The 26,203-nt window shown below is 37.6% G+C and overlaps 1 protein-coding gene across 4 annotated transcripts in view; it reads left to right on the forward strand.

The window, feature by feature from the left end:
* Positions 1-26,203, forward strand: part of LOC149154749 (ARM REPEAT PROTEIN INTERACTING WITH ABF2-like) — an 86,369-nt gene that overhangs the window by 34,782 nt on the left and 25,384 nt on the right. For all 4 annotated transcript variants that reach the window (XR_016262931.1, XR_016262930.1, XR_016262929.1 and 1 more), the window contains exon 6: positions 16,475-16,569. Coding sequence is in view for 1 of the 4 variants with exons in the window: in XM_089440881.1 (XP_089297007.1) it covers positions 16,475-16,569 (95 nt within the window). In the remaining 3 variants the exon portion in view is untranslated. The remainder of the gene's footprint in view (positions 1-16,474; positions 16,570-26,203) is intronic.

The raw sequence follows: 26,203 nt of genomic DNA on the forward strand, positions 1-26,203 counted from the left end.
GATAAAGAAGAAAGATGAAGACATCGCTGCTTTAAAAAGCAGTTAAAGTTGCTTCCATCAAGGCATCCACAAACTGCTGAGGTGATTCAAAAGAAGTCTGAAGAAGAGCTTATGGACTTAGTCCCAAAGCTAAATGAACAATTGAAGGAGACTGAACAAGAATTAGAAAGTCATGGAAAAGCAGGCAGAGTGAGTCGACCACTCAGCCTCAAGATGTGATACCAGTGGTCTCAACGGAAGTCCTTTCAACACTTGCAACAACACTGGCACCAAATGTCCTTTTGGTCACAACAGAAGAAATTACAAGTACAGGTACAACACAGGGAGGAACCTCAAGTTTAAACACAGAGGAGTTAATCAAATCTATGGAGGAGATGAAACTCCAAGTCTCTGAATTACAGAAGGTAAAAGAAAAATTTGTATCTTTAGAGCAGAAATATGATGTTTCAAAGGTTAATTTTGCCGAAGAAGTAAGGAAGAATAAAGGCTTAGCACAACAGGTGAAAGCACTAGAAAAATACCTCACCTTTGAAAAGCCCTTAACAGATATTAGGAAGATTCTTTGGACCAACATCACTCAGTCAATAAATGATGCTTGGTCATCCATACAAATAATTTTTGAACAGATTGAATTATTGAAAGTAGCTCTTGAAGAAATTCAGAAAACCAAGGAAGAGTTAGGAAGGAAGCTTGAGGAAGCCATCAGGCTAATAAATTTTTTGAACAACAAAAATAGGTACCAGCTAGAAGAGCTGGGTATTGAAGATAGAACAACAACCATCCTAGAAATCAAAAAGGTATTGACCAAAAGGTCTCTGATGCAGAATTTGGAAAGGAAATGCTAGAACATGCAAGAAGAAATTGATGATTTTATGGAGAAATTTGGTATTTTGCAGAGCAAAGGGCTTCCTAGTCCTTTAGTGATTAATGATAAATTGATGAGGCATGAAGACTATGTGGACAAGTTGGCCCAGTATGCAAACAATCAGCCTAGTTCATCAGCAAGTGCATCTGCACCCAAGGCACTACCAACAGGGAGAGTTCTCTATGACAGTCTAGAGAACCTTTTCTATGTTGAACATGAGATAAAACATTTGTTTTCAGTTCAGTCTAATTTTTCCAACTATACTGAAGCTGATGAAATCTTTAGGAAACTTCAAAAGACCAGAATACCAAAGGAAAATTGGTGGAAGGACATGACAAAATTTTTGTAATTTACTTTGGTAAAATCAAATATTTACCATGGTCAGTTTTGGTAAAAGAAGGTGAATGAGGATAAAGCAGGTAAAGTGTATCAGAACAGGTTAAAGAGTATCAGTCGAAAGTCAAAAGTAGGCAGCCAACACAGAATTACAAGCTAGACAACAAGATGCCCAATCATAGGGCCTGCCTCTTGCTCATTCACAAAAACAGGGACAACAGGGCAGTAGCTCACTTTCATCTTCTATATTCGAGACCATCTGTCTGTACTTTTATGTAACATATAGTTAGGCTTCCTAGATTATATATCTCTTTGTTAAGAGATATTTTATTGTAAGTTTTTGTATAAGTACTCCCTCATTCAGAGTATTGGGGGTGGATTCTCTGACGTTTTTGTATACTTTTTATTTTGGAAAGAAGTGCTATTGGAACAACTCTTGTATGGCTACCTAGAAGCAGTGAATAAAGAAAAGGACTTTCACAGGATTCTCGTGCAAAACAATGGTCAAATAAGTATTTTATATCTCTTGTTTAGTATTGTTTTTCCTCTGTTTATTAGAAATCATATGTGTTTTCATGAAATCTGAATTATAAACGAAATAATGATATCTGAGAAAGTGCTTTAGTGCAATCTGTTTTAAAAGGTTTATCTTATTGTTTTCTTCAAAACTATTATAGACAAGGAATTCTTAGTTGCTCCTTGTTTCTTAGTTTTTCATTATGATCATTTAGTAAAGAATTCTTAACTGCTTTTTATTAGTGATCACCCACTTTCCCTCCCCTCAAAACTTGTTGAAGGATTCTTAACTGCCCTTCCTCCCTTTTGAGACCATTTCACCCTTTCCATTTACCATTTGCCTCTTGTTTTGCTATCTTGCCCTTTGAAGCCCTCCTTTGCTGAATCAACCCAATCCAGTTAAGCCATCTTCAGTTGATTCCATAGCCCAATGACTTGAAATACTCTGTTTTACCCATCTGTTCTTGAATTCCACCACCAATCAAAATCAAAACCCCCAAGCTATCATACCTAGCCTAACACCTTACTAAACAAAGCTAAATCATAAAGAGAGAGCCCTCTCTGAGTACGGATTGGCTAGATTATGTACTTAAAAGTTGGTTTGTGGTTACCTCAGACTCCTTTCCTCTTTTGACAACTCCTAGGAAAATTCGAGTGATAATGTCGAACTTCTAGGGACATTATTAGATTATCTAACACAATGCACAAGTTGCTTATAGATTGGTTTTTCTAGCTCACTCCAAGATCAATCCAATCGTTGGTGTGTCTTGTTTGGTTAAGGTAGTGGAATCAAATCGTTGAATTTAGTCTAACCTCCAAAAAAATGGATGAAGGGTCCATTTGTCTCTAATCAGGTGTGGATCAAGAAAGTATAGATATAAGACTTGGTAAAGAGCAATAAAATTTCAACAAAAAATGGTATAATGACCTTTATAAGCAGAGCTAAAAACTAAGAAAATCAAATGAAGAAACATTAAGGAGCAAAATTCATAAAAATACATTTGTTTGGAAAAAAATAACAACAAAAGTAAAAAGAAGGATTCAGGGGCCAAAGTTTTATTGCTTTTATAATCGAATGTACCATTATTGCCTTATAAGCATAAATCTCTCAAAGATAAATACACTAGAAGTCTGTGCTGAACTTCTAGGGACATTATCAGATTCTTTAACATAATGGACAAGTTGCTTATAGATTGGTTCTTCTAGCTCACTCCAAGATCCATCCAATCTTTGGTGTGTCTTGTTTGAAGAAGGTAGTGGAATCAAATTGTTGAATTCAATCTAACCTCCTAAAAATGGATGAAGGGTCCATTTGTCTCCAATCGGATGTGGTATTGGCAACCAGAGAACATTGACTATACTAGTGCACCCTTTGAGACGTTTTGGCCTAGTGGAAAAATAAGCAACCAAAAAACACCACTTGAGAACTAACAATGATTTTATAGTAGTTTACGCCTCTAGCCTTGAGGACAATAGTGCTTTTGAAGCAGGAGGCCACGTTAGGGTGCTTGTAATGTCCTAGGGCAAATTAGGGTTTTATTTCTAGCTAGGGTTCCCAACATATAAAAATTTCATGGATACAAATAGCAAATATATTTTCTCATGTCACACAATTATTCAACAACAATGATAGAAATCTTGAACATAATTGGTAGTCCAATTAACCAAAGATATTTACAATTCACAATCCAATATTGTAGTGGGAGTAATAAACTAATCCAACAATTCGATTGTTTTCCAAACTTAACAATTTATCTTAAACTAAAAAACTTGATTAATTCACTGAAGAAATAATGTAACAATTCATAGCCTAAGTGGGGAAAATTCCAATCATGAACGAGATGATCTCTTCCTTACTGCCTTGCTGTCTTGGAATTCCGCTTCCTTGTTGCAAGACACAGATCTAAGTGGTCAAATTTCCTAAATAGAATGACACAAAGAATACCACCAAACGCGTTTGCCTCAAGCTACAGATCTCGTTGCAGGGATGCCACAGAACCGTTGAGATTGCCTCAGATCACGAATTTGGGCTGCAGAGATGCCACAGAACCCTCAAAGATGCCTCGAGGTTGCCTTAGGAATGTCTTGTAGTTGCCTCAAGCTGCCACGCTTGTCTCAGAGAATGCTCGAGTCGCCACAAGTGTGGCTCAAAGTTGCCTTAGAAATGTGCCACGTTGCCTCAGAGGGGCCCAAGAGTGCTCGAATTTGCCTTGGAATTACCTTCCAAATATGTCTAGTTTACTTTAGAGGTGCCCTAATGCGAGTCTTCTTTAGACAAATTACTACGCTATAAGGGAGGCCACAGGAAGGACTTTGTTTGACCATAGAAAACCACTTCAGACCTGACTCGAGCTGCTTAAGAATAACTTGTGCCAAGACCAGATAGAATCTTCAATTTTCTCAAACTTGAATTGATTCCATAACTTGTGCTAGGACTTGAAGAAAGGTAACTAGGTAGGGTGGGATCACCTCCATCGAAATTAGTCAAAGAAGAGAAAGGGGTCTTAAAACCCTCAGAGGCTCAGGCTCAAGAAAAAAGAGACAAATTAATCCAATCCAGTCATGATCAAAATGATTCTACTCTCTTGTAATTAAAGAGTTTCTTGTGGTTTTTTTTCCTTCCTTAATTAATTGAGAGGGGTTCATGGCAACCCCAACGTTGGATTTTTTGCCCCAGTTGCCCCAAAACTTACCCCATGCTGGCCAAACATTAGGTAATTGGGGTTTTTCCCTTTATCAAACACTATAGTGTACAGGGATTGATAGGCTACGTTGTCCCTTGGGAAATTAATCTGTAGGGGACATTACAGTGCTACCTCGCCCTCCCTATTTTATGTACTTAGTAGTTAGTCAATTACTGTACAAGGTCATCTTCTTTCAAAAAGGCCCATTAGATAGTTAGGTCGGAGTTAGTTAATGTGAAGAGTTTCCTTGGTGAATAAGGCCCATTAGGAGTTTGGTACACATTGTAGTTCATCAATTGCTGTACAAGGCCATCTCCTTTGAATAAGGCCTATTATATAGTTAGGTGGTAGTTAGTTAATGTGAAGAGGATCCTTAGTGAATAAGGCCCATTAAGAGTTTGGTACCCATTAATGATAGGACCATAAGTAGATATGGTTTTTGATCGTAACAAGCTATTATGGAGTTATGGTTGTCAATGCTTTGCGATTTCTATTGGGAGCTTTGCTTATAAGAGGTTGCTTCTTTGAAGAGGCTCATGAACATTGTTCACTCTTTTGGATATATTTAATACAAGGCATATTTTTTGAGGTTTAATATCATATGCTCTCGTATTTGTGTTTTTGCAATTAATTTCTTTGAATATTGTTCATGTGCTATTTTTGTTGGTTAGGTACGCTACAAGAAATAAGATAACATAATTTTATTAATGCTCGAAGAATGACCACAAAAGAAGGTTAATGGGTCCTAAGTACAATAGGTATGAATATAATATGGAATTGCAAATTCATCTCCTTGAAAATGCTACAAATAATATAAATAAAGAATCCTACATAATTATAACACCATAACCGTGACAAAGGTATGATGATACAAAATACTAAATAAGTTTGTCCAATACTAGAAATGTCGACAACACAAAATCCTTTCAAGAGAGAGAAAGAGAGATCAGATGATGAAGCTGATCTCACGATCTCCAGTGTCTGATGTCCAAGGGTGAGGGGGTGAACTAGGTATTGGCTTGTTGTTGGAGTCCTTTGGAACCCTTTGGGGGTCCAACTGAATCTATCACTGGTGCTCTATCTTATTTGCCTAGAAAGATCTAGACAAAGAATTGTCTTTGAGGTAGAGGAGGTGTTATCTCATTTTGAATATATAGTTAGGTCAAGAACATCTTGCTAATTAATTTCCTTTTTTTGCAACTCATAGCTAAGGCATCCAACTCAAGGAAGATATCGCTACATTTGAAGAAGGTAAACCTACATAATTACTCTCTAATTTGTGTAACAATATGGGAGAAACCAATGTTATAGTTCTAGAAGTACTTATTCAACCATTTGGTTATGGGCTTGAAATCCCCTAAATTTGCTACTTATTGAGGTAAACCTACATAATTGCTCTGTAATTTGTGTAACAATATGGGAGAAGCCAATGTTATAGTTCTAGAAGTCTTTATTCAACCATTTGGCTATGAGCTTGAAATCCCCTAAATTCGCTACTTATTGATGCCTTTGTTCACAATAATTCCGGCCAGAAATAACCTAGCCTTGATGTTTGCTATCTTATTGTTTCCCTTGAAATTTGTAGCTCATTGGAGTTTGAGTTAACACAACTATTGAAATGAGAGTTAACCTTGATTTCTGATTTGTTGTCCCTCCCTCGGACATAGGTGTAGTTGATCTTATGACTATTGGACAAGAATAGATGTTCACTTGCTCCACACAACCTTGGGTCCCACCTTGAAGAAACCATAGGATTTTTTTTGTTTATCTCTAGTGGGTGAATTTGGCTAGGCACCTTAGTCTTCAATATGTTTTGGAGCCATTCATATGCATATTGAATTTTGTAGAATCTTCTAGAGGTTTGAGGGTATGAGCATGGAAAATGGCATCGATTCATGCTAACCCATACTTCCAAAGACCTCTTATTTTCTCTACTTTGTGAGTTTCATGAATCCCACTATGAGTTATTTGACACACCCTTTTCCCTTGGGAAATCATCCTCCCTATTTACTTGGATCTTTAGACCATGTTCTCTCATTTTTCTCCCTTTAAAATGTTTCTGAGCAACCTCTAGTCTACTTCAACTCCCCCCCCTTCAACAAGTTGCGTGCTGAGAGGCACTCTCCAACCCAGTATGGTAGAGACTTTGTAATGTAATGTCTTATTTACCATTTTGACTCGGTCAAATTACATAAAAGTAAAAAGATTTTTTTTTAATAATTATAATTATTAATAAAACATTTTGATTGGGTCAAATTATATAAAAATAATTAAACCAACCTAGTTCAGTCTCAACTCTGGATCTACCAAGCGCCTAGAAGGATCAAATCTCTTGACATGTAAGCCTCTTTTAGAGTGAAAAGAGATTTTATCCCTCTCAGCGCTCGGTAGATTTGGAGTTATGATGGATCTAGGCTGGTCATATGTTTTTCTGTGGCAACATCGAGCAGTCAAGGTTATGGATTGAGTCAATGTCTGACTAAAATAGTTACAGATGAGGAAGGCTTTCGGGCAGAGCTCCTCAAACATGATATTCACTCCCTTAAAACCTATATTGCTAATTTGTTTAACCATATTGTTTGTTGTAGTGTATCAAGGATGGTTTTTCCATATCATCCACTCGTTCTCAAAGTGATTGTCAGTTAAGATCCAAATATCTATAGGAGAATCATGTTTGGACACATCTTCTCCAAGCTTTATGTCACAATCTTACATTTGTGGTTTTTAGATGAGCTCAAGGGAAGGCATTTCAGGGCTAGAGGGCAAGCAGGGTTCTGTTAAGAGTTTTATATCATTGATCATATCCTTATTCTTGGCCATTAATGAGGAGGCATGTTATCCCTCTTAGAAGTCTTTTGTTGTTTTGTGGACTTTTGAAAGCTATATGATGCAATCTTGAGAGAATCCTTGTTCCAATGACTCCGTGACATTAGCATGTCAAATATCCTCTTGGTCATTTGGGCACCATGCATGGCCTTTTCAACTTCATTAGCAATACCTTATCTATCATGCTTTAGGGTGTGATTAGTTGCAAATTTTTGTTCTCGTGGAATATTGTGCAAGATGAGTTTGGTGCCTATCCTTTATGCGTGGAGAACATTTTCTTACTCTTTTTTTTTTTTTTTTCCCTTAATAGGGTTAACACTTCAAGGGGCTCTAGTTTTGGTTATGATAGATACCCTTATCTTGCTTTTTGTTCTTTTGAAGAGGTTGACCTTTTGGGATGCATGCAAAGTTGTTTCTTAGAGGGCACTATTGAGAAATCAAGGGGCAATTAGATTGGGTGATTTCTCTCACTTTGATAACTGCTTGTAATGTATTTTTCCATAACTTGATTAGCTTCTTCTTTGACTTGATTTTAATTAGTGTTCTTATCATCAAACAAGTACCAAATAATAAAGAACAATGAGAGAAGAGGACACAAGATATAGGCTATCAGCCAACGCCAAAACGTCTCCTCTTGAGAGGAAAACCCACAATAACTCTTCTCTTCTTATAGAACTTCAAATGACGAATTCCAAGACCTATGACCCTTGTCAAAGTCCCCTCCAAGACCAAGTTGGTCCTTCTTCCTTTATGAACTTTCCTTCTAGCAACTTTGACCTCAACAAATTCTGCAATTTCGACCCCCAATATTTCCTTTTGCAATTTCAATCCCCAATAGCTTCTTTTGCAACTTAGACCTCCAACAACTTCTTTTGCAGCATCCACCCCCAACAACTTCTTCTGCATAAACCCTAGCTCTTGCACGTGTGGAGAAAATGATTTCTTTCTTTCTTCCTTCTTCATCGCTTGATGAAGTTCGCACAAGAATAATGTGTTTATCTCTCCCCCTCAACTAGGGAGGATATATTCATTCCTATAAAAAGGAATGTACTCAACCTCCCTCTTAACCAAGGACTTGTCCAAGCTCCCTCTTAACGAGGGACTTGTCTTTAACAACAACTCTTTTCTCTTTAGTGGTGATCATGGAACTATTAGCTACTTGTAGGGCTCCTTTTCCCAATGTCATGAACTTCATCTTCCTTCATCATGGAGCCCTCATCTTCTAGATCTTCTTGTAGGGCATCGACCATCTTCTTCCTCACTTTCCTTCAATGGAGCATAGGGCTGAACCAATAGTCATGTCATCCTTTTTATTGGAAATGGATCTTCTAGTCCACATCTAGCTTTTCCTTCATACAACTACCTTGTCCAAGTCATGCTTCTTTCATGATCTTCCATCCAATCACATGAATACTAGTTGTAGGTGACATCTACAACTCTCTTTTGTTAGCTCTATTTCAACCCAACCAGATGTTGTTCAGAAATCAAAATGAACATCAAATCAAAGGTACCTTTTTATGATGGTCTTTCATCATGGCATCAAATTTTCACAATATCAACATCCTGCACATGTATGAAGCCATATCCAAGACATATATTACCAAGGTTTTTCCTTTTCCAACATACTTATCAAGGTCTTCAATCCTTCTTCTTTAGACTTTATCAGTCTTCATACCCTTTTCATGGAGATGTCATAGCTAATCCTGCTAATTATAGGATATTTATCGCATATCTTATCTTACAAGAGTATAGTTGCATCTTTCACGAATTCTTCTTCCTTTCTTCACATATTGTTCCCCACGAACCACCTCATATTCCATATGTCATATTATGTTGAATTCATCTTATCAATACATGAACTAGTTTAAGGCATATGCCTTCATGCATCATTCTACAGGAAGAGATCCTTCTTTCTTTGATCATGCTCATGAGATAGAGCATTCAATCATTCTAACTGCAACCATATGATGTTATCTATCTATTTCCAAATATACATACCTCTTCATGTGATCATCTAGACTTCCTTTCCTTGCTTGAAGATTAAAGTACTTCAACCAACTTGACATGTTGCACATCCTCGTCATCATACCTTACTAGTGGATCCCACACAAGGTGGATCGTAGACTATCAGCGAGACACTTGCTTCTTCCAAGTAGAGGTGAACCTTCTAATGAAGATTCCAATGGAGGATTTTGATTATCCTCATCTTGCAAATTCTCCTTAATAATGATGATGTATGATGACCTTTCTATCTTCTATCATGCTAGATGACTTTCTTCCAACCATATATATTGTTGCTATGATTTTCCTTGTATGCTTCTAATTGAGATGCCATGAATTACTTTCTTTTTGTCATGATGACTGCTACAACCATGTAGACCTCTACTTCAACTATCCTTTCAAGCTTTTATGATGAGGTCATCTCTTTTTCAGCTCTAATGCATCCTATCTTTTATATAACTGAAAAGAACTAAGTGAAGCAGATTGTCTCAGTCATAGTAGAGATCTTTCACTTCCTCCTCTGATTTCTTCTTTTTAGGTTCTTCTACTTCTTCGGTGGCATGGGCTTCATTTCTTTCTTTTCTCTTCTTGTTGTTCTTCTTGAATTTAGGACAATCTCTCTTGAAATGCCCATATTCTTGACATCCGTAGCATTGGATCTTTGACATATCGATCTTCTTTTTCTGAGGACCAAACTTGCCAAAATTTCCCTTTCTCCTAGCTATGGTAGCAAATGCTTGAACTTGTTTGTTTGATCCCACATTGCTTATTGCCTTCAACTTGGTTTCTTCAATCTTACATAATGACCAAAGTTCGCTAAATGGGGTGGCTTCCTTCTTTCCATAGATGCTTGATACAAAGTTGCCCCACACATTAGGTAGTGCAATGAGCACAACAATGGTCATTTCTTTGTTGGACACTATTTCCCCTAACTCTTGTAGTTGGTCTCTTAGTTGTGATACCCTCATGAGGTATGAGGCTATCGCTTCTTCCTTTGATACCTTCATCTTTTATAGCTCGGTTCTCAAAGATATAACTTCTTTTGCAGTGTTTACGGAGAACAATTCTACTAACTTATCATAGATTTCTTTTTGAATTCTCCGATATTGCTACATAAGGGATGAGGGAATCTTTGATTGATTCTATAAGGATTCTTTGAGCCCTTATTTCCCTTTCCATGTATTTCGATAGAGCTTCAACTTCTTGTGGTGATTTAGTGATTGAACCCTTAACATGTCCAATAACTTCATTCTCTGTGAGGATCAAATCTGTCCTGTTCTTCCATGTAAGGAAATTTGATGACCCAACGAATTTGTTACTTTCCTTGCATAATGAAGTCATTTTGATAGTAAATTCAGACATAAATATAAAGTTACTTACTTGTCAAGTGAAGATGCTTCTTTGATGATGATATCTTCAACTTGATGCCTTTCTTGATTTTGATGATAGTTGATGATGATTGCTTCCTTGAAGATGACAATGCTTCTTCTTCTAGAGATGTCCTTCAAATATACTTGAGATGTTATTCTTCTTTAAAGAGAGGGAGATCACCTTGATTTCTTTGATAATGATAGCAATGCTTCTTCTTGCTTCCTTGGGATGTAGAAATGTAGATTATGGAGATTTCAAGATGCTTCAAATGTATAGTCCTCCTTTCTTTGAGTGGAGGTAGTGTCCTTGTGGTCTTTTTCTTTTTGTGGTAATGTGATCCTTTGAGATGAGAAGTCCTCTTTGATGTTCCTTAGCTCCTTCCCTCAAGATGATGTTTTGTTAAGTTTAGGTATGTTTTATGCTTAGAGCAATTTATTTCAATTTTCACAGTTATCTCAAGAGTCAATATCTTTTACAGATTAGCAATCACGTCAGCATTAAAGTAAATTGCAGATAGAACATAAACATAAATCGTAGAAGACAAGCTAAGACAAGAGGACACAAGATGTGGCACTAGCCAGGGACAAACCCCAATGTGGGGAAACCCTTGATCAATTCTTCTTATATGTTCTTCAATAGTTCAACAAAGAGAGAGAGAGAGATAGTACATTTACAACAAAAGTCAACACTTTGACTTATCTAGATAAGAGCATAGATCATCTCTAAAAATATGATACATGAGATCAATTGAAGACATGTTGTTTCAATTGATTCTCCAAGGTGACTCCTTCACCTATCATTGTGTTGCATCTCGTCATCATGCTGCACCTCACCGTGTTGCACCATGTTGCACCCATCATCATAATGATGGATCTCGTGACCATGCTGTACACATCATACTGTTGCACCTTATGTTGCACTGCTCATACAACATGTCTCATGTGCTAGCAACACCATGCTTGCCATTGCTATCCATGTTGCCCATGCTTTCCATGCTACACCATGCTTGCCATGTTGCACCATGCTTGCAATGCTGTGCATGCTTGCTGCCATGTCACAACTGCTGTCCCACTTTGCCTTGCCATACCTTGCTGCTGTGCCATGTATCTTGCAACACTATGTCACCTTGTTGTCCCATGTATCTTAGTAGCGCTATGTCACCTTGTTGTCCCATGCATCATAGCAGCACTATGTCATCTTGCTATCCCATGCATCTTGGCTCCACCAAGCTCCTAGCTGTCCCATTTACAAGCACTGCTGTCCACAACACTGTTGTTCCAATGCTGCTTATATGGTGACTAGTTAGGGCATCTGGCAACCCTTACACACCCAGCGATCAGTGCACAAACAACAATGTATTGCTCCTATTCTCCTCGGCTTGGCTGCTTGCCTTTCCCGCTCTTAATCATGCCTAGAAACAACCCTAAACTAACCCTTAATAGATTTGCTGTCACCTACAACAGTTGCTCCTATCACAACCCTCCACGTTGTCTCCTTATGCTGTCCCTTAGAGATGACTACGACCTGGTTAGGAGGGCCTTTCTAGGCCTCTCAACCATCTAACTTTCACCTCCCAACAACTGCTGTAGTAGTCCCTTACTGCGGCCCTATACACAGAGATATGACCTCAAAAACATGCGCAAAACTCACCTATAGTCTGCGGCTTGATTGGCAAGGTAGGACTGCTACAACGTGTCACAAAACAGTCCTCAAGCCATCCTTCTTGCCTCCTGCAATGTGGCTAAGAGCTGCGGCTCTTCTTCTCTAAAGTCTGCACCTAAAACAATGATCAGATACTAGGGCTGCCCACAAACTCGGCTATCTTCTAGACTGCATAGATATCGGGGCTGTCCTCCTTGTAGCGTAAGGGCTTCTCACTTGATTGCATAGATATTAGGGCTGTCCTCCTTGTAGCGTTAGGGCTTCTCACTTGATTGCGTCCTCTAGATTAGGGCAGCGTATTTCTTCTTGACTACAGCTAGGGCAACCTCTTATCCTCCAACGTCTAGGGTTTCCACTCCTAGATTTCTCATTCACTAAAACCCAAGACACGTGGAGAGAAATCAAGATATAATTGTGTGTGAAATGACTCTCGAGTCATCTCCTTTTATACTAAAACGTTGAGCACATGTGGGGTTTATTTGGTTGCTGGTTGACCTTGAGAAATTGTCTTATAACACAAATAAATTCATAACTCCATGAATACTTATCGGAAACAGATGATCTTTAGATCAATCCTACACCTCTCGATGAGAGGGATCCAAGAAAATTATTAGCTGCCATAAATAAGATGACCCACATGAATCTTGGCCCTAGTTTCCAATTTTAACATGTTTGGATGAGCTCCTTGTGCTTTGACCCTTATGTATCTTTCTTAATTATTGATCTTCAAACTGCTTCTTCATGTCTTGTCACCTTAGCTCTGAAACCATGATGAAAAATCAAGGGGTAGTTAGATTGGGTGATTTCTCTTACTTTGATAACTACTTGCGAGGTATTTTTACTTAACTTGATTAGCTTCTTCTTTCACTTGATTATAATTAGTGTTCTTATCATCAAACAACTACCAAACAATAAAGAACAATGAGACAAGAGGACACAAGATATAGGCTATTAGCCAGGGCCAAAACCTCTCCTCTTGAGAGGAAAACCCACAAGAACTGTTCTCTTCTTATAGAACTTCAAATGATGAATTCGAAGACCTATGACCCTTGACAAAGTCCCCTCCAAGACCAAGTCAATCCTTCTTCCTTGATGAACTTTCCTTCCAGGAACTTTGACCTCGTTTGAAAAAATGTTTTGGAATAACCTGTTCAGAGTTTTTTGATTAAAGCAAACGTTTCGGACTTCTATGTGAGTCCATCTTTAGGGGAACACCTAGATTCTTGAGAATATTGGTGTGGATTAGGGCAAAGAAAATGCAAGGATATATATAATGATAGATGAGGGGAGTGTTCTTGAGTAGGCTGTTAGGAATTTTAATTTTAATTTTTAATATAATTTATTAGGATAATTTATGAGATAAATTTAATTAGTTAGGATATAATTTATTATTATGCAAGTTAGATGCGGGAAAAATCTTTCTTTTTATAAATTGATTAATTTATTAATTCTTTGTATCTATTATTCTCATAATATTAATATATTATCAATTATGATTTATACCTTATTCAAAAACTATTTTATAATAATTTTTTAATAATGTAAAAACCATTATGAGATGAAACAATAATCTAAGTTCATATGATTTATAAATAAATTAAAGTTAATTTTATGAGATTTTTATTTAACGAGTTAAATTTAGTTAATTAGGATATAACTATTCTATGTTAATTAATAATTAGAAATGTGAAATAGTAATTCTTTTTTATTTTGATTCTTTATTACTAAGCTTTAATTTATCAGACCTATGTTTTTTAATAATTTTTTTTAATTATTCTTTATTAATTATGAAAACATCATTATGCGTTAGAATAATTAATCTAAGTTAATAATATTAAAATTATAAGTTAATGTTAAATTTATTAGATAGGTTGTTATGAGAGGTATGATTTAATTAAGGGTTTCCAGGTGTTGCTGATTATAAGACCTTCATCTCGGTTCATATTGTTCTTTCTCTTTTCGATTTCTATGGCTTCTTTTATTTTTCGTTTTAGGTAGTGCTCTTCTTTGATGACAAGTTTGGCATCTTCCATACAAATGTAGTGTGAGGAGGAGAAAGCATGATCTGCAAGTGCGGATTTTGATGTTCTGTTTCTAGATATGTCTGCAGCATGCTCCTTAAGCTTAATGTTTAATGATCTACCAGTTTCACCTATGTATTGTTTCCCACAAGAGCAAGGGACCATGTATACTCCTTTTTGAACTGTACATAATCTGACCTCAACAACTTCTGCAACTTCGACCCCCAATACTTCCTTCCGCAATTTCGACCCCTAGCAACTTTTGCAACTTCGACCCCCAGTAGCTTCTTCTGCAACTTCGACCCCCAACAAATTCTTCTGTAGAAACCCTAGCTCTTGCACATGTGGAGAAAATGATTTCTTTCTTTCTTCCTTCTTCTTCGCTTGACTTGGTTCTTACTTCTATGGAACTCGACTTGCAAAGTATACCCTAACTCGACTTCTTGTAGCAAGTCTGCAATTCGGTCTAGCTGCTGCAATAGGTGCCCTAATTCTTTCACACATGTGAAGGATATTAGCCCAAAAACAATCCAAAACTTCGCTTTCTCCTTCTCTTTCTTTGTTAGGTATTCGACTTCCTTTTTCGTCCTCTTCTTCTCTTAGATCAAACTTCTTGAGAGCTGATTGGATGATCTTCAAATGAGGTCGAAGTCTTCTTATATATAGGCTTCTTTCTAGGTTGAATTGCTGCCTTTAGGCCGACTTGTCCACTCATGAAGGCCGACTTGTTCTTTTGATGATGACAAGGTCTTGGAGGGTCTATTTGACACTTTTGACTTTACATAAATTTTCTTTACAAGATGTAACATGCCCAAAAGGGTCTTCCATACATGACAATGACTCAATTGACTTGTAGACTCAATGACAAGCCCTAGAAGCACTCAATGGGTGCTTGACCTATAAATAAAATTTCCTTGAACATGGAGCCCATGCCTCAAGAATGGCAATATTAAATTTATTAAATAAATTTTCCTTGAGCATGAAACCCATGCCTCAAGAATGACAATAATAAATTTATTTTTCTCTTTACATCAAATACATAAAATCATGATTACATATGTCATTATGAAGACCGAACCTAGTTACATATTTCAAGTTTCAACAGGCACATCATTTCTTTAGTCCATTGTTGTTTATATAGAGCATCTTGTCTCTTTTAATTATTCAAAGTATGTGGGTCTACTCCTTAGACTTTTGGCCTGAAGATGCCTTTTTATTTTATTATGAGCATTTCCAGAAGGTGCAGGATGGTCTCCTAGTTCAACTTGACAACATTCAACCCCTTGGGTACATGGCTCCAGGAAATTTGATCAAACTACTCGTGGATCATGATAGCCCATCACATCCGATATCCCAAGAGATTTTGTCAGATTTGCCATCTCCTATGCTTGAGTTTGATAAGCACTTTGTTTTCTTATGTCCCATAAACTGTGCAATTCAAGGGAAGTTCCACTGCTTGTTCCAAGACTTTGGGGGACCCCTTGCGGTTTTATTTCGCTACATGAATCAATGATACCTAGCCTCGTACATCTGCAAGGTGATGATTTGTAGAGAGAAGACTTTGTGCTGCATCTCTTGACCCAGTCCATTCAGGCTCATTTATTTCAATATATCAAAAATTTCAAAGAAAAAATAGAAGAAAATGTAAAAATAAACTTGGATTTTGTTGTTAACCTTTTAATTTAAAAAAAAAAAGGTAAAAAATCTTTACTTTTTAAGCGCTTTGTTTTAATTTTACTTTAACTCTTTAGTTTTATTTTAACTTTTATTTAAAGTTTAATTTTGTGCCTTGAAGCCTAATTCTTAACTTCAATATAAGCCTTGTAATGAATTTTAAGTTTAAGCTTTATTTTCAGCTATAGATTTGATATTGTCTTCAATTTTAAATATAAATTTTAGCTCAACTCAAATATTAATAATTTTGCCCTTGATACGGAAGAACCTTAAATGGTCTGTAAATCATCAAAATTGAAAAAAAAGGCTGAAGCATGGTAGAGCTGAATACCACAATCTTTTAATCAGTTCCCACTTCTCAAAAAATTGTTGAGGCTGAAGTTAAGTATCTTTTTGGTGAGATGAATTATGTAGGTTGTAGAGATGTAAACTTGACAAGTACTAAATGACGGATTATTTTTCCAATTTTGGTTTGGCATATGTTCTCACTTCATATTTTATGTTCTTATTTGCTGTAGGTGGGAGTAATTGGGAATTTGGTTCATTCATCTACCAATATAAAGAAAGAAGTTCTTCTTGCTGGAGCTTTACAACCAGTTATTGGTCTGTTGAGGTATTTAAAATATGTTCATTTGGGCTGTATATGATTGATGGTCTGATGGTGCAAGTAAATTGTTAGGCATTTTTTGGGACGGTTTTGAAATGGTGTTTTTATCAATGCCTTGGATTCTGTACTCCTGCACATTTAAGGACACATCTTAGATTTTGTCTTATATTGTAGCATTTAATTTAATGAAGTTGTAGCCAACGACAATTTAGTAGATCATAATTCATTTGATCTTGATTATGAACCAGAGGGTTGGTTTGAAAGGATATGGAAAACTCAAACACAGTTGATTTTGAAGCATTATTCTGAAACACTTCTTACTGCAGAAGCTTGGAAATCCAAAATAATAATTTTTATTTATCGATCTTTTACATACCATTTCCCTTTTATCTAGGTAAACATGTTTGTTAAGCCATATGACTTTTCATTTTACTCAATGATTTATCAATTTTAGATGGCTTGTTATCCAATTTCTGATTTTGACTATGTTGTCGCTATGGTGGTGTTGTAACTATTAGGTTATAACTTATGACTGTTGCCATTGCACTTTTGTTGACATACACTTGTCCCCTGTGTTTATGGATGGCAGTGTTATCTTAGAAGACCCCTTAAGTGTGAGGAACTTTGAATGTTTGATGGGATTTTTAGCTGTTTCAAATTCTCATTTTTTTAACAATGCTATTGTTCTTCTGATCGAAATGGGGCTTCTTACATAAAAGGGGCCCACATTGCAAATCATCGGTCATAATTACTGTAGGGATTGCACTATCATGGAAATCCTTAAGCTTGCTAGTACATGCAATAATCACTATTTTTGTATGTATATTATTTTATTGTTTTCTTCTAATTCTCTAATGATTATTCTTGTTATGCTTCTATAATGATGAGTTGGGAATAAGTTCATGTACTCTTGAATCTTGTGTTTATTCCAAAATTGGAACCCTTTGCCTAATTTCATAGGTGAAAATATTTTTACTAATTTTGGTTGATGACAATGATAAGAATCAAGAGGTGACGAGGATGCGTGCCTCATGAATAATTGGATCTGTGGATTCATTGGGAACCTTGATATGTCATTTTTGATGCTGCTATCCTACTTTAAGGCTGTGTGTTCAAACACTATTTATTCGAAGGCATTGCTTTGGGCTTAAAAAACATAGACATGGTAGATAAAGAACTTGATTTGAGAAATATTTTTCTTCAAGCAGAGGAGGTTCCCGTATTCTAAAACATTACATTTAAAAATTAAATTTCATTAAATACAGAGTTATAAATAGATTAATACAATCTTTCAAAAGGATCTAGACCTGTAGTACAACAGAGTACAATGTGTGAAAATTCTGGAAATTGCCGCAGAAAATGCGAGAAACCAATCACACAATGAACATAAGTATTTTTGGACAAATGTCCTTGGAAAAACCTCAATGTGGGTAAAACTAGTTTTCAGATCTGAGGGTTTATATTATTATCTTCAACAAAATTGCTCTTGAAAATTTACAACTGCTTGCCTGACACTGACAAAGCTCTGACAAAATTTTCTCTTCACTTCTGACCAAATCGAGCTGAGAAATTTCACTGTCTATCTTTGCAGATCAACTCGATCCTTTCTAGAAATTTGCACTACCCTCTGGAATTCGCACTGACAATCTGGCAGGCTTTGGAAATTCAGACTACCCTTCCTGGGAATTCACATTGCCATTGGAAACTCGATTTTCCCTTCCTGGCAACTCGCACTGCCTCTTGGAATTTGATCTGGCAATTCGCACTGGTAAATTGGCAAACTCGAATTGGCAAATTCAGCCTCATGCAGAAATAATTTGGCCTCCTACATAAATAATTCGACCTCCTTCTGTCACTCAGAATCTGGAAACCTCTGTGAAGAATAAACTCTGCCAAATTTCTTCTCAATCATTGCTGCTGAAACCCTCCTGGTGTCTTCCAATGTCGCCCATCGATCTGCCTTTATAATCTCTCATTCACAAATGAATGGCCAAGATTAGAAGTTATCTTCTTCCAATTGATGGTTAAGATCATCTTAGAAACTTTCTACAAGCTTCTGGAGGCAACTCAATCTTTTTTCAACTAATGTCAATTAATTATCCACTTTTCCTAAGTTTAGACTTAGGAAATATTAAAAAATCATTAATTGACATAATTAAGACATTTTCCCTTTGTGAAACATAGGAAATTTTTTTAAGGGTGGTTCACAGACACTGGGTGGCCGCTACATCCATGGGAAAAATCCAGGCAGATCAACCCGAAGGGATCTACCCGCCGGCCAAACAAGGTCTAACCCAAGGGCATCAAGGAGATTTGACCCTGTGACCTCCCAACTGGCGAGGTACTTAGCAATGAGAACTCGACTAATTGAGCTAACCCTTGGGGCTAAAACATAGGAAAACATCAATGTTCCACCAAGGTTGCGGGACGAGGGGGCGAGGGAGCGAGAGGGCGCGGGAGCGGCCTATGCAAAAGCTCCCTACCATTTTTTAGGAAACGTGGGGGAGCGTCAGGGTCTTAAAAATTTATAAATATAAAATGTAATTTATTAATTGAGTCCACTATGACAATTTGGTTTGAATTGAAACGCTGCAAAGCATGATCATTGATATGAATTCTTGGAGCAAGAAAGCAATGAATTTGAAAATTTACACAATCCTTCTTAGAAGAAAACTTAAACAAAGAGAGAACTGTATTTAGAAGAAAACTTAAACATAGAGAGAACTCAAAACTATAGTGGATTATGTATAATAATTTTGAGAAACTGGACTTCTAAGTTCTTGACATATTAGTTAGGCAGGCTGTAGATTTTCAACTAATAATATTAATATATGAATAGCCTATTTGGCAATGCTTCCATAGGACTAGCCCATAGGTCTGATATACCTTCACAATTCTGTTTTAGATACTGCTAACCTAGAGAAAAAGTCTAAAAGAAATCATTTTTGGAACTTGGACTAAATGGAACCTGGGTGCTTTTTCCACACGTAAAGACCATAGGCCTAATATAGTAATAGGCTGACTGTCTATTGTTTTTTCAGTTCCCAGGTAACCATTGTGACAACCATAACCTTGTGCCATAGATTTTTCCAACGGCAATCGCATGCAAAAAATGATAGACACGTAAGTGGAAGTTACTTTCTTCTTTTCATGTTGTTAGACTGCTTAGTTAGTATCCATTTTATAGATCCTGCTGGTTTCTTTCTTTGAGCTAATGTATATTTTGAACCCTTTAAGTTCTCATGGGATCAAAATTAGATGTCAGGGTAGAATTTTGAGAAATCATATAGGAAAGTAGTTGGGTGGCTGGTGGAATATTAACATTCTGTATTTTAATCAGGTCTTATTATTATATTTCAGTCAGGCCTCATCAACACAACGCATGGTAGTCAAGGAGGCAATCTTTTAAGTTTTTACAAGTCGGATTTTTCACCCATACTTGTGGTTAATTGGTTTCTAGAAACAAAATAGTCAGATCCACTTTTCAGAACATGTGACAGTAGGCTCTTTTCCTAAACCTACTATCACCATGAACTGAGAGAGCCCATATTGAACCGATTCTAGGTCTTGGTTTTCCTAGCTTGCACTTTCAACAAATTGTATTAATTCACTGACTTTTTTTAGGTAATGTACCTTTTGTATACAATTCCTAATACAATCAATAATGATACATGCACTGTTTATTAAAATCCGAATAGTGAAATCCAACGCTGTGAGTGGAGCGCTCAGCAAACTTGCAAAGGCTATGAGTGTGTTGTTCATGGTTCAGGGTGTCGTTTTTATAGCATGAAACAATGATTTTCCAAAACCCTAAACGTTAATTAACTCTTAATTAAAGATTAAGTTCAACGTTTAGTTAATTAAAATGGCTTTTAATGCATTAAAGGTGTGCCACGTCCCCCCTCGTCCCCCCACGTCCGCCCCCGTCCCCCCACGCCCCCCCTTTCAGAAACGCCCCCTCAGGGAAGGGAAACGTTTCCCTGACACATCCCCCTGAGTTTCCTCCATTTTGGGAGCGTGGGGAAACGTCCCCTACTCGTCCCCAAGTCCCCGGAGCGTGGGGGAGCGAGGAAACTAGACCCCTAGGGGGGGGTGAGTCCCCATGGAACACTGGAAAACATAGGAAAAATTACATGGGCTTGAAGATACTTAATTCCTCTGTTTTCCTAACTTCAATGTCACCTCTCAAGACTAGAACACTTGTCCGAGCTACAATATTTAACACAAGGAAACATCAAATGGAGCTGGGGAGAACCAAAGAAAGCCCTTGTGAAATTGAAGTAGATGACTTCCTTATGTGCGATTTTATGTTCAAAGTAAGGTAGATTCATATTATCATGGCAACGAGGTTCACATATTCTAAAACACTACTTTTTAAATTAGAATTCACTAATTATAGAGTTAGAAATAGGCTAATACAATCTTTGAAATGGAGTCTAGAGATGTAGTACAATGAAACATCATATAGGGCTAGGGAGAACCATAAAAAGCCATTGTGAAATTGAAGTAGATGATTCCCCATAAAATTATGTGTGATTTTGTGTGTTCAAGTTAAGATAGAGTCAAAATCTCAAGCCGGCACATAAAAACAAGCTAGCAAAAAATGTGTTGTAAAGATACTCAAGCAAGTAATGCTCAAACTATCATGATTTGAATTTTGGACACACATTTAAACACTTTTTTCTGCTACACTATACTACTTGCACAAAGCCTTTGATACAATTTCAAGATGCCTACTAATTAAGAGGCTTAAGACCTCCCATGCTCCCCCTTGAAGAACAATTGAGGTTAGTGCAAGCGCTAAGAGAGCATTAGCTGTACGCTAAATTAAGCAAGTGTTCCTTTTATTATAAGAGGCAAATTTATTACTTGGGACACATTATCTCTTAGAAAGGAATAATAGTAGATCTAGAGAATATTAAAACTTTTAGGGATGGCCTACACCCAAGATTGCTCACCCCATTACATCATTACAGAAGAAGAAAACTAAGATTGAATGGATAGAATAGTGTGAAAAAAACTTCCAGTTATTAAATAAATTGCATACTAGCACGCCCATTCTTAAGATTGTTGACCCAACCAAGGATTTTGTGGTATTTTTAGATGCTTCAAAGAGTGACTTAGTGAGTTCTTTCTCAAAATAGGCATGCGATTTGTATGAATTCAGGAGGCTTAAGAAGCATGCAAAGAATTAGGTCATATATGAAGTAAAACTCATTGCAATAGTTCATGTACTTAAGATGTGGAGACAATTTCTCCAGCGTGAGTTAAGAATATCACAAGGATTTGAAATATTTGCTTTAAATAATAGACTTCAAAGTAAGGCAAGCTTAGAACAAGAGAATGTGCAATAGAAAAATGAGGGTTATAAGTTGGAAGTGAATGGCATTCTTCTACATAAAAATAGAATTTATGCCCCTAATTCTAATGAATTAAGGAAGTGAGTATTAAAAGAAATGTGTAATGTTCCATATGTTGGATAACTTGGTTATTAGAAGATAATTACGATAGTACAAAGTCAATATTTTTGGTAAAAAATGAAGAAGGATGTGTTAGATTTCCTTGAACCCAATGCTTGGTATTTAATTCCTAAAGAAATGCATAATGTTCCATATGTTGGATAACTTGGTTATTAGAAGACAATTACAATAGTAAAAAGTCGATATTTTTGGTCAAGAATGAAGAAGGATGTGTTAGATTTCCTTGAACCCAACGCTTGGTATTTAATTCCTTGTAAAACTTATTGAATAAACACACATCTAGGTTCCTAACAAAAATATTCAACGGAAACAAATAATGATCTCAATCACAATAATACAAACATATTTATGCCCAACAAATCAAATCATCATTAATATTAACTTAGAACCTACTTGGGTTCCCATCTTGGGGTAATGGCATAACTAAGAAAATACATAATACAAAATAAATTGGATCTGATCCATCATATCTGCCCTAGATCGATGCTTGATTTTCTTTGTAGATTTAGATCTCCAGGCTCTCTGCACTCCCTTGGACCCAACACTCAGGAGTATCACACTCCTCCTCTAGAGGCTGGTGCCACTGCATGGTGTGTCTTTCTCCCTCTCCCTAGCTTTGCTTTTATAACTTTACATTGAGCCAAAACCCTACTCCTAACCTTAATCTCAAGGTGATTGACGACACATATTAGATATCACCTTACTTGAGATCAACAACTAAGATTAAAACCTATCAAAGTAAATTACTTTACTTTTGATAAGTTTCTATTAGCTCAATAAGACAATATATTAATATGTAATTTTTCCTAAGTTAGACTTAGACTAAGTTACATGAGCAACTTTCTCAACTTAGAGCAAGTATTCTAAGGAGAAAGTGTGTGACTTTTGCATGCCTAGACATAAGGCCCATGCATAAGTACCTGCCCGAGCTACAAACTTCAACGCGACCTCTTAGCGAGGGAGGTACTTTTGTCCCTTGGAATGTTGATTTGTGTAGCTTGGGAGGTACTCCAAGCCCTAGGGTTCATGGTTTGGAGGGCAAAGCGCCACAAGGGTCACTTGTGGGCTTGGAACCCAAGCATCGGGTTTTGCACCCATCGAGATTTGGGTGAAAAGCATGATGAATTTGAGCTTGAGAAAATTTGAGGTGATAGAGCTTGGCTAACCGATTCCAACGCTCCAAAGATCACTCAAATCGGAGCTCTAGAAACAAAGTAATGCATTTTGGAAGTTGACAATTAATTATGGACAACCAAAGTCATGTAGGCTTGAGGAATTCATCGAGGAGACATGTCTCTTCAAATGAATTCGTGGAACCCCTCATTTGTGTATAAATAGAGGGTGAAGGAGATTCATTTTAATCATCCATTTTTGCAACACACACTTGAAGAAAAGGACTCGCTAGAGGAGGAAGAGAATTCAAATTTCTTACCTTGATTGGGCTGAAGGTAGAAAAAAAGATAGCTAGTGTAGGAATAGGAACTTTTTGGAGGTTGTTTTGCGGTCTGTTCACACTTTATAGGGAGGCCGAGATAGGTAAGGAGCTAGGAAAGTCTATTGTGGCACCTTTGAAGGGTAACAAAACTTTGTTTGGGCAAAACGTAAGGCACAAGAATGCTGTGTGGTAGGCCGCAAGCCATAACACCACAACTAAGCAATTGCATAGGTCTATTTAGCGCTGCGTTGTGCCCTAATCTCCAATGTGGAAGCAGAGGGATCATTCTAAGGTAGCTCGCAGGGAATGATCATTGTTGGAGGGCTATTCAAGGGTCGGTTAAGGGTTGTTGCAGCCTGTTAAATAAGCCCTAACCAGAGATAGTCAAGGGTAGTGTGGGACAATAGACTTGGAGCCATGGTATGTGTGTTGGGTCAAATAAGTCGACCAGTTTGGATCAGTTGTTGTTGCGGCTTGTTGGTGCCGTGTGGAGGACTTTTCGTGGTGGTGAAGAGTTCATCCGAGGAGCAGAATCGACAATGTAGTATTGGGCATCTTTGGACTATTGGAGGGCAACGTGTGGATGTCCAAAGTAGCCCTAGACTAACAGTCTTGTAGTGACAAAGATAGATGAAGATTGGCTGACGAAGATAGTTGAAGATTGGCTGAAGTTTGTAGCCTTATGAGTAGCTCCTGGATGGACGAAAGAGGCTACTAGAAGGTAGATTGGAGCTCGGGAATTGGCCAACCTAGAGAGCAGATTTATGAGCTCGTGTACATGTAGCAGAAGTGACATGCAACAATGTTAGGTGGCAGCCCTCTTGGAGTCTTGATGTGTAGTGGCCTTAATGGACTAAGGTACTACTAGTGAGCAGTAAGAAAGCGAAGGACTGATCGGACAAGATACGACATAAACACTGCAACGAAGTTTATCATTGTATCTTGTATACCATAGACTGTTGTATTATTCAGATTTGGTTTAATATAACGAAGATTGGGATTGTACAATATTGTACAATCTTGTTAAAAATTGTGTATACTTGTGTACATGTGATTTACTGCTTTATATTTTCCATTGTGCAACTTTGTTCTTGTTGAGATTCTTGGTTTGGTAGCGTCAGTGATTTTAAGATTCTAATCTAGACCCAAGATCATGGAAATTCGACATGGAACTGTCTTCGATCCTGGCTCTGCATCTGCTACCTTGGTTACTCTCTCTGAACTGGAAGCCTTCTCGACCACTTGGTCTGGAAAGATTTTCGAATTCCAACTTCTCTTGGTGTTGTTATTAGAAGCCTTCTACTCTTGAACAACCTTCTTGATAGACTTGAAGGAATCTATCGACTACTCCTTCCTACTTGAACTTGAAGGTTGACTCCCTCTGGGTTGCTTAACCTTTGGAGCCTCCCGCTCCTTGTTCTCTATCACTACAATGCTTCTTTTCATTGCTTCTGTGCTAAGTCCTTCTATAGCACGATTGTGGATATGCCTTGGTCCTTTAAGACACCCGCAAAATTTATTGCCAATCCCTTGACTGGTACAGTCTCCCTCTCTCCCTCTGAGGGTTGACCTCCACTAATACTCTTGGCTGCTGGTATCGTCCTTCATATCTGCTATGTCAACTTAACTTTGCGGACATTTCTAATCACAACTTGTTGCGACAAAGCCCTTGCCCAACAACTCCTTGCTGCTTAATGCATCCTGCAGTTACTCAATCATGCCTAATGTGGTATCCTGCCCGTGCCACGATTGTGTCACCTCTTGCCCATGTCTCCACAATACTTACACGACCCTGTGCTCTTGTGCTTGCCTAGTTGTTTCCATTGGCTCATTTGCGTGTTGACTTCCTTTTTCTATGTGACTTGTCTATACCTTGTCGGCCTAACACCCTAGTCTTATGGCTCAAAGTTCAAACCAATGCCCCTGATCTTTGTCGATTGTTGCGTGTACAACCTAGTCTGATCTCTAGTGCCCAATCTCCACGACTTTGTTGCCTTTTTGGATCTCCTTTGCTATTCCGTGCTCTTTCCTAGGACCCAATGCAACTGAGTATCTCACTCACAACAAACCTGCAATATTACTTGTTCAAATCTCTTTCTTACTTGAGAGAATCACTCTCTCAATGTCTCGTGCTCTTGGACATCTCAGTGCCTTGCTCGACCCTCTCGAAACTCTTCGTCCTCTTCATAGGCCCTCTGGCTCTCTTGCCAAGCCACAAGAATGAATCACTCACCCTTGTGCTTATACTCAAAGGGTTCAATACCATGGGTGATCAGAATACCATGGATCTATGGGTGCAAAGCCCCATCACTTAGACCACTTGCCCCACACGTGAGAATACTCCTGATGCTATCTAAAACATCAACACTTTGTCTTAGCGAGGGATGTATTCGCACAACACCACTTTGAAGCGTCTTTGCCATAGAACTTGGAACACATTTCCACCCTTGATCCACTACCATAGCTTCTCCATGTGACACATAAGCAATTCCTACTGTATGACAGGGACCCTTCATCAAAGGCACCTTGCTCCTATAAGCCTCCCTCTCCTAAGCATCCTGCATAGCCATCTTGTAACATGAATTCATGAATTTGAAGGCTATCTTCCTCTGAGTTATTGAGTCCCTTTGGGCTTGTTGGATCCCTCTGAAGACTCACTCCCTCTTGAGCCTGCTCACTTTTTCTGAAGCTTGACTCTATTGACTCTAGACCGCAAGCCTTCTTG

The sequence above is a fragment of the Pinus tabuliformis genome, chromosome 9, assembly GCF_031772625.1.
Source record: "Pinus tabuliformis cultivar Carrire ecotype Pingquan chromosome 9, CPIR1, whole genome shotgun sequence".
Classification (NCBI taxonomy): Eukaryota; Viridiplantae; Streptophyta; class Pinopsida; order Pinales; family Pinaceae; genus Pinus; species Pinus tabuliformis.